Source organism: Notothenia coriiceps, unplaced genomic scaffold (genome assembly GCF_000735185.1).
Source record: "Notothenia coriiceps isolate Sejong01 unplaced genomic scaffold, NC01 NC01_scaffold00031504, whole genome shotgun sequence".
Classification (NCBI taxonomy): domain Eukaryota; kingdom Metazoa; phylum Chordata; class Actinopteri; order Perciformes; family Nototheniidae; genus Notothenia; species Notothenia coriiceps.
This window is the reverse complement of record NW_011364205.1, coordinates 169797-179397: the sequence shown is the minus strand read 5'-3', so window position 1 is coordinate 179397 and position 9601 is coordinate 169797. Positions and strand designations below refer to the sequence as shown.

At 43.1% G+C, this 9601-nt stretch overlaps 1 protein-coding gene across 1 annotated transcript in view; it reads right to left on the bottom strand.

Annotated features, from left to right (window-relative positions):
- Window positions 1-1419: 1419 nt before the first annotated feature.
- The window catches only part of LOC104960118 (centrosomal protein of 152 kDa-like), a 19300-nt gene continuing 11118 nt past the window's right edge, over window positions 1420-9601 (bottom strand). The window contains exons 4-13 of the mRNA XM_010788084.1: window positions 9184-9379; window positions 7739-7809; window positions 6807-7412; window positions 5548-5623; window positions 5289-5456; window positions 5119-5203; window positions 4060-4139; window positions 3667-3823; window positions 3477-3580; window positions 1420-3360 (exon numbers count right to left, since the gene is read on the bottom strand). Of these exons, the coding sequence (XP_010786386.1) occupies window positions 2609-3360; window positions 3477-3580; window positions 3667-3823; window positions 4060-4139; window positions 5119-5203; window positions 5289-5456; window positions 5548-5623; window positions 6807-7412; window positions 7739-7809; window positions 9184-9379 (2295 nt within the window). The 3' untranslated portion in view covers window positions 1420-2608. The remainder of the gene's footprint in view (window positions 3361-3476; window positions 3581-3666; window positions 3824-4059; window positions 4140-5118; window positions 5204-5288; window positions 5457-5547; window positions 5624-6806; window positions 7413-7738; window positions 7810-9183; window positions 9380-9601) is intronic.

Here is a 9601-nt window from a genome sequence, read left to right as displayed (position 1 = left end):
TGTAACCCTGAGTGGACTCATTCATGTTCATCCTTCCCACTGGGAGCACAGAACCAGTGTGTCTAATTTTTTCAGAGACCGTGGCGCTCATTAAAAGTGCCAAAACGCCGCAATGAGACAAAACACAAAGTGTTTGACCAAACATTCCCTCTCAAGTCAGAACTGAGGTAAAAAAAAAAAAATACCGTTCCAGGGCAGGCTTCTCTCTTTTTTCACAATACCTGTGTTTGCATCACTGTAACCAATGAGCACCTGCATGTGTGTATGAGAATGGCCCTGACACCATTTCAGCCCAGATTTACAAACTCCTGGCAGGACAAGCTCCAGCTCAATTCTCGCACTGAATTTAAACAAAGTGAGTGAGGGACTGCAATATAAGAGGGAAAGAAAGAGAAACTTTAAAACTGTTCAATTGTTATGATGTGTAAAGACTGATATTGTTCTATAATCGTCTGAAACTGTTAAGTCATGATGTGAAACGGTTAACAAAGAAAAAGGGAAACTCAAGCTGCTGTTACACTTTATTTAATTTATCTAAAATCAAGCACTTTTAAGATGCACACATTTTCAAAATCTATTTATTTTTATTTTATTTTTAAATGCAGCCCGAGGGGAACATTACACATATCCACAGTATTTACTGTATATCTGTATAGTTCAATGTTAATTGACAATATATGTTGTTTATGAATTGTACTTTCTTTATTTGATTGGCAGTCAGTTGCTGATTACATGCAGACGTTGATAAAGCTACAGGCTACTTCAATATATATCACACTAATTCATAAAGCAACTTAGACATTTTGATGTTTCGGACCTTTGCATGGGGAGATTTTCTCTAACTGGACCTCGTTGAATTTTAGTTGAATACCCCTGATCTAGTTAATGATTACAGTGTTTGGGCAGAGCTGCAGCTTTGACCTGTATGTTCTGTGTGGTGCCTGACCCATTTGAAAACATTAGGTTTGTGTCAGGATGAAACAGGTCTGAAGTAGTTGTGTTTTTGGTGAAGTTTTTAGTATCACCAATGTTAGGTCTGTCTGTGATACATTTGGTGTGTTGCACAAGTAACGCATGATTTCCCCTACATTGGGTATGACAGTGACATCATATCTCCTGCAGTCGTCCCAAAATTGAGATGCAGAGAACTTCCTCCTCAAAGCCACTGTGATGCCTGCGCAATACGAAACACAATCTGAAAGGATAAGATCGATTATATCTGAGGTTTTTCTGCTTAACATATCAATGAAAAGCCCAAAACAATAATACATGTATCTACAAACACATCCTTGTAGCCGAGCCTTAGAAGACTCCAGTGTTTTTTGAATCTATTGGTTTATATTATAATTGGTTTATATCAAATGCAACCCTTATTGCTGAAGAGGCTCCACACTCACGACAAATAATGTAATCTCTCTTAATTTGCAAGCATATGATAATATTTATTAAAACAAATTAAATACATTTATAAAAAAAAAAACATTTATGATCTACGCACAGCATATCTCATTAACGTTATATAAAATATATGAAAATATAAAAACAGACATAACGACGGAGGGGCAGAACACTTAATCTAGTTCTCTCTGGCAGTCTACAGTACAGGGTGCAGTGACCTGCCAGTATCAGTCTTCAAGGTATCACAAGTTAAATATTACAGTGTGGACAGCGTTTGACCTATAATGCTTTAAAAAAAATACACGTATACTTTATGAAAGGTTCACTTCTAAGTAACTTATTTACTGCGGAGTGCCTCACTGACATTGCGATCAAACACCTGCAGCTTTAAAGCTACACTGAAATGTTCAACAGGCGTATTCGAGATCTAATAAACAAATCACAAAACAAATATTTGGTTTTGTTTAAAAAGGAGTGTTATGTATTTTCTGAGATTATCTGGACCAGGACATAGAAGTTGTTTCTTTGGAAACACTGGAACAATTTCTGCATTAAAGAAAAAGTTCATTTTTGAACGCTAACTTGCTTTCTTGTTGAGAGGTAAATCAAGATTGAAACCACTATCATGTCTGTAAAGTTAGCTTAGCGTAGCACAAAAGCTGAACACATGTGGAGAAAACTAGCCTGTGTCTCTCTGAACCTTATTTCTTGTGTAAAATTATATTTCATTTGTTAAATATTTCTTGTTTGGTTAACTCACAGTATTACTGGAACTATATCATCACATAAGCCCCCATAACATTACAATTTGTTATTCTACTCAACTATATTCTACATTGTTTTGTAAACAAACATTCTGTTCTGGTGGGTTGTTTTAGCGAACTTTGGAAAACCCAATTGGATTTGATTTCCCACCTCATTTCCAGTTTGTACGCTAAACTTAGGTACGGCTGCAGGTTTATATTTTGCGAACTCAAGACTGAGTGTCTGAGAGTATCAATCTCTCTTGCCAAGAAAACAAATAAGCCAATTTCCTAAATGTCAAACTATTCTGTTAACAATGTTAAAGCAACACAAAGAAACACACTGCAAACATCCATGAAGGCAACGGTTCTACATCGAGTAAATGTTAAACACTTAATTTAAAAAAAGGCACGTTAATGTAAGTTTACTGATCTGCCTACTTCACTTCACACCTGCCCTCACTTTGTCATTTCTGCTGGTAGAACGGACTGTCGAAGCCGCTGTCCTGCTGCCGTTGTCTCAGCTCAGAGAACTGAGGCCGGGGACGGCCCCCCCGCTGCTCCTCGCCCTCTGAGCCAGGCGTGGGCTCCCGGTGTGTGCTGAGCTTTGCATGCTTAACGCTCAAAGTCTGGGTGTGAGGTGTCTTTTTGGCCATTTCGTTATAGACAGTCAGGTCAGAAACGTTCGGGGTGAGTCCTCCAAACTCTCCCAGGTGACCGGCTGACGCAGCAGAGACAGAAAAAGGCTTCACCTGCTCCACTTTCCTCCCTGAGTAAGAGAGTGTGGAGGCCTGGAAGCCTGCGTCCGAGTCACTGCTGCTCATGCTCCAGTCCGTCCTCCTCTCGTCTCTGACAGGAACCTCCTGGATGAGGAGCGGTTGGCTCTGTCGCTCTGAGTCAAGGCGGTTGACTCCCTGCAGGCATAGCTCCCTGTTTTTACTCCTCACAGACGCATCGACAAAATCCCCCTGGCATGAATTCGTCTGATGTGAAGGTTTGTAAGAGCGGAGATGTGCGTTACCAGCAGTTTTCAGTCTTGCATCTACTGCCGCTGCCTCCTTCTCAGTGGCAGGAAGGTCTTTGTGACTCGAAGGTTTCGTCCTCGCTGTGGAGACTTGTTTCTGCTCTGAAGCCTTTTCCCTGTGCGATCTCCCCTCTGGCCTGACGTCAGGGAGCTCAGTGAGAGTCAGAGGGTTCTTACTGAAACCTGCATTTCTGCCTGTGAACACAGCCGTCAAACAACCAGTCAATACAAACCACGTATTCCCAGCACATTGAGTTTAAAACCTAAAAGGAGACTCCTTGAATCAAGCAGTTCTACTCGACAGGACTCACTTTGTAAGCTGTAGTTCTTTGATGATTTCATTCTGACGGGCGTCTCCAGTACTTTAGCCATGGCTGCCAGCTTGCTAGCAGCATTCATTATTTTCTTCTCAGCCCTGCAGAGGACAGGAAGATCAATACAATTAGCCGGAGGAGTCCTTAGGAAGCAAGCAAACAAGTTTAGGACATTACGGTCTCTTGCCCTGTATCCTTTCCCCCGTCCTCCAGTAACTCCTGCAGACAGGTCAGATAATAGCGCCGCATCTTCCTGGCGGTGTCCTGCCTCTCCCTCTGCACCTCCACGTGGATCATCTCTGCTGCTCGCTCTCGACTCTCCTGGAGGTAACGCAGCATGTCTCCTGCGGTAAAACACAGTTAGGATCCGTCCTTTTCACTAGGTACGTTTACATGAAAATGACAGAGGTTCGATCAGATTCACAAGTGAGGACACAAATGAATATTATGGGACAGGTCATCATAGTTTCTAGTCGAGTCTTCTTCCTTAAACCCTCCAGGGCAGTTTTATATTGAAATCCGGTGTGCCTGAATACAGAATATTTTAAATGTGTAAACAATAAACACATCCGTTACAAACCTCTGATCTTTTCTACAGTCGTCACGTATTGCTGCTTCAGCTCTTCCAGGCCTTGTGTATTTTGTTGGTGATCAGAACTCCTGCAAGCAAGAAAAAAACGTATTCTTCCATGATTTTATCGAAATTAAATGTCGACCTGATCTTTGGTGTATTTTCAGCTATTTTAAGATTTTGCCCCAAAAACAAAGACAAGAAACCCTAAAGACTTTGCTGCTTTCTAGCAATTTGCCCTTACTTTTAATAGTCCAAGGGTTAATTACTACTTGGGATGGGTCAAATGTTTTGAGGGACTTGATTTGACTATTACTGCTGGAGTAAAAAGTCCAGCTTACGCTTGGCATCTTTAAGATGGATTATAAAAGACCCCCATCACCCCAGCCACAAACTGTTCAGTCTGCTGCCGTCTGGCAGGCGTTACCGCAGCAACCGGACTAAAACCACCAGGTTCAGAGACAGCTTCATCCCACAGGCAATAAGACTGTTAAACAACTGAACTGCTGAAACAATTCCATAACATTCATCTGCTACTTAGTCATTATTTATCTATTATCTATCTATTATCTAATATATCATTCCCATAACTTGTATATAGACTCGTATTGCACTATTCCACTTTTTTTTCTCACTTTTTAAAAAACTATTTTTCTTTTTGTATTACTTTTAATATAGTATATTTTAATATTGTCTGCTTATCTGTATTATTGTGTTGCATTGTTGGAGAAGCCTGTGACCTAAGATTTTCAATGACATAATTACTCAGTAGCTATGTTAGTTTGACAATAAAGAACCTTGAACCTTGAAGATGACAGGTCGTGTGAGGTGCTTGCTCCAAAAATCTAAAACCTTGCGTTGGATGGAATGTCAATCCCAAATGCAAAATGCATGAGCAAAAGCACTTAAGATAAGGGACAACATTTGATATAAAAAAGATATACATTGGTTTAACTTTGAACTAACACGGCATATCACAACAGAACAAAACAATAAACTGGAGCAACAATATTTTATTGAGCTTCATTTGACTTTGAACTGAAGATAAGAAACAATAAAAACACTAACCCTGAGGATTCTTCTGCTCTCTTCACCTCCTCCAGCTGCTGCAGATGTTCCTCCTTCATGGTTTTCAAGCTGCTTTCATGCTCATCTTCAACACACAGACATTGTGTATGTTGAGTTGAGTATATCCATTAGAGTGCCATTTAAAGAGAGAAATGAAATGCCTTTAATACCTTTGAGATGCTGCATGGCAGAGTTGTGCTCCCGGACGCTGTGCTGCAGCTGACGACAGGCTTTCTCTAAGTGTCTCTGCAGCTCCTGGTTCTTCTTCTGCAGCTTTCCTAAAGTCTCAGCGCACTCCTTCCTGCAGCGGGCCGGCTCCTTCCTCTGGGACACAGAGCCTGGAAACAGTGGAGAATGTAAGCTTGCTGATTTTAGTGATCAAATAATGAATATCGTATGTCATACGGACGATCAGAGGGCAATACGTACTCTGCATTTGGTCTATTTCTCTCTCATGATGCTCCTGTGTTTCTTTTAACACAAGGCTCAGTCTCTCCTCACTTATCTGTAGGGGAATAAAGGAAAGTGCAACTCATAAGCATTGAACCACATAGAGAAACAAAATAAAAACATAGCACATTCATAGAAATCATAACTTACTGCACTTTGAATTGCCTTCTGATGAAAGGGGCTATATCAATGAACTTGCCTTAGTGAGGGTTTAAACAGGGCTGTGCATGATTTGATAAACGAATAAAGTAACAGGCTGATTGTAATGTTTGTGATTTGCAAGCTCCCAAATACTTTACTAACTACCAAAACATTCATTTCAGTGCAATTCTGTTGTTCATGTATTTCTTTGTCCTGCATTGTGTTCCAACAACCTTCGCCCTCTGCTGACTCAGCAAATTGATCATTGAGCAGAGCAAGTCATCTTAATCTAAATCATTAACTGGTAACTGAAGTGACCCGCTCCATCGAAATCAGTCGGAAGTCGCAACGGCTCATTTAAAAAATAAACGTGGTTTTGAGTTAAAAAAATTGTTTTTCGGGGTTCGGGTGTTTTGTTTGATTTTTAAATAAACAAATTCTTGGCTTTCAGAATATGAAACTTTTATTTCCAAAATCACACGATAAATAAATGTTTGAAGCTTGTAAAGGGAAGATGACCGGCACCTCTCACCCGCCCCCCTCCCTCTCGCTGAAATTATGAATGCAAGGCGTATAGTAATCATGGAGCTAACACGGCAGGGTCCGTTACAGTTTGTTTTCATCTGATTTCAAATAAACAACTTTGAAGCTTGTATCGGCGTGATTACAAGCGGAGAACGGAGTAACTTGACGTCACAGCAGGCGTAACACAACAGCCGGTGTTTCTCGTGTAAAATACACACTCGCGAGCTTCCGCCAGACCAGTAATCCAAATGAAAATATTTTCCCTCCGTACTACTTTGATAATTTGCTCCGCTAATAACCAATCAGATCGATGGATTCCAGGGAAGAGGAAACTTTGAAGGCCTTTTTTCAAAATGGTGACTCGGTGACAGTCATTATATAATGTGACATATTTGACTTCATATTTGGAGTACAACAACAACAACCCTGATATCATTAGAAAGCTAGGGATCTCCTCTTTCCAACAGTGTATACAACTCAAAATGTGTCTTCGGGTCAATGCGACTGATTTCGATAGAGCAGGTCACATATGGTTTATCTTCAGATAACAGATATTTGCAAAAAAACCTCACTTTGGTCCATTGCTTCTTGGCTTGAGACACTGCTCTGTTGACTACGTCTCTGCAGGCGGTTTGGATGATGTGTGTGACTGTGAGCTCTGATGTGTCCCCGCTGCTCCTCCTGGGGTCTTCAGTGTGGGGCTGATTTGTTCTGGGATCCCTGAGAAGTTGTGCCTGGACCTCTGACAGAGCCATCTGAAGTTCTGTCATTAATTCATCTCTCGCCTGCTGCCTCTGGACCTGCACCTCCTCTGCATGCCGACATTTCCACTCCTCCTCCCGGGCCCTCACAGTCTGCTGTAGCTTGGCCTCCACCTGCAGGAGCAGCTCCTCTCTGTGCAGCGCCGCCTCCCCTCCGGCCTGCTGCACAGCCTGCTCCAGCTTTCTCTGGTACGCCTGCTCACTGCGGGCCAGGGTCACAGAGATCTCCTGTTGTTTGTCTCGGCTCCAGGCTGCTCGGGCTGCAGCCAGCTCAGCCTTCAGCAGCGCCGCATGCTCCCTCCTCCCCTGCTCCACCTGACTCTGCAGCGCTGCCACCTCCTCTTGGAGCTCCTCCAGTCTCTGCTTCTCCAGCTGGCTCTTGTGCTTCTTATTCCACTTCTCCTCTGCCTGGGAAACCTGGCCCATTAAGAATAACACATGATCAGAAAAGAAAAGCCATTTTACAGCTATTGCGGCAGTAATCTTAAACAAAGTGCCGCGATATTAAGTCAACAAAAATGGTCCTTCTCTAGCTCACCCCCCCATCTATTACAAAGTGCACAGGTAAAAGCAACCGGATCTAAGCACAAACGTCACCACACAAATCCAATGACACACCCAACCACCTAAAGTGACTCAAAAAACATGTGTCGTAACAAACACAGAAATGGCTTTCATATGTGGCTTCCTACACACAGCATTGTCAGTTTTTACCTCAGAGACAAGAAACGGTTCGTTCATACCTGTTGTCCTGTGCGTTCTTCCTGCAGCACTTCCGCATTTCTCCCTTCTGTTTGGAGAGCGGCTCGATATTCTGGTTAATGACGTCAAATCTTCAATCCAGCGTGTATGGCCTCCTGGTTACTGCACCTTCAACCTGAAACACCACCTAGTAAGTGGTTGAATCTTGCCTGATGAAGGCAAGATATCTCCGAAAAACATTTGGGGAATACAGGCATTGTGTTTTATTTAATTTGATAACTATTTAGGTTGCTTTATTTCATCATCTATCATCATCATCATCATCATGTTTATTTTATCACATGAATCACATTTCTGTAAATGTGACAGTTAGCCGAGAGGCTATGTTTTCATCTGTAGTTCCCTGGACAGATTTTGTTAAGTCACCCTAAGGACACACTTTCATTTTAAACAAGGTAAGTACAATCAAATAAAAGGCATGCACATTACAGTACTGGAAATCTTAATAAATTATAATCCTCTCATAAATAGTGGATGAATCAGCTAAATCACATAGTTCAGAAATCTTAACAGAGTAAAACAAGAGCTAGCAAGTCTTGCTGCATTGGATTGATTTCTACTGTCATTCTTCGGACTATAAGGGCACAGCTGAATATAAGCGCGCAGCAGCTATATTGAATGAGTGTACATATATATAAGCCGCACTGGACTAATAAGCCACCATGGTTTTCTTATGTAATTACCATATGTAAGGGGTTCGTGCAGCAGAGGGATTGTCGGGGAAAGAGATTGGGCTGTTTGAGGAAGCACCCCCCCATTTATTAACATTTCAACAAACAAGTTGCATAAACGTAATTCAAGTGTTAGGCGCATTTAGTGGCAATAGTAGCTAGGCAGAACATGTGGGGCTGTGTAAACTGACTGTATCACATAGCGTTTCAGAGACCCACCCCACAAACTTTTCAACTTTCAAAACTTAAACCCGGTGGCGCTCCCCAGCCCGCATCGTACCGGCCAGTGATCTACAGCAGCCCGGTTTTCAACAGTGGTACGGGGACAAACTGTCTCGTCTCGTAATGTCTGTCTGTCTGCTCTCCGTTCCTGTCTTTGTACACCACTCTCGGTTCCACTTTACTTTTACGGCGCATCTGTCTCAGCTCTTTCCGGCCTGCAGGCTTTTCTGCTAGGAGCCCCGGCCGCTTAAAGGTGGGGCGCGGAGCCGGCCATAAGAGCCTAGAGTTGAAAGGTGGTGGACTGTAACCTGTACAAATCCATAGATTTATGAGGTCCCTAGTGCCGTTAGCCCCCCTGTAAATCGCCATAATTAGCCGCAGGCCGTATATACAGGCCACAGGGTCGAGAAAATGGGAAAAATGGCGCGCTTTATAGTCCGAAAATTACGGTAATGTTTCCCCCACACCATTCTAAAAGTAACAGCTATGCGGCCTGACTAGCCACACATATTGTTAGAAGAGGGCTCACTGACCTGGTTGGCCATGTCGCCCAGTATGTTCCTCGTGCAGGCTCCTCCCCTGGGCTGGTTTTCCTGGCTTCCTCCACAGCCTTTGCGTTGGCCCTCTCCCTCCAGCCCCTCCAGGAGCAGCTGGCTGTCTCTGGGGCACTGAGCCTGGAGTCCGGCTCCCTCCTGCAGTGACTCTCAGCACGCGCTGGCACTTCCGTCTCTGCCCTGAGCAGGAAGCCTCAGGCACGTACTGCGCTTATGTTCCTCCTCTCCCTAGCTCCTCCCAGCCTCTCCACCCAGGCCTCTTCTCCATCTGCACAGTAGCAGTAAAAGCTGTCAATTTCTGAAGCCAAATTCACTTAAAGGGAGTTGAGTGCTGAACAGTCATTAACAAGGAGAATCCTACCTTTTTGCAGTCCCCTCCCTCCCAGGGCAGCCCATT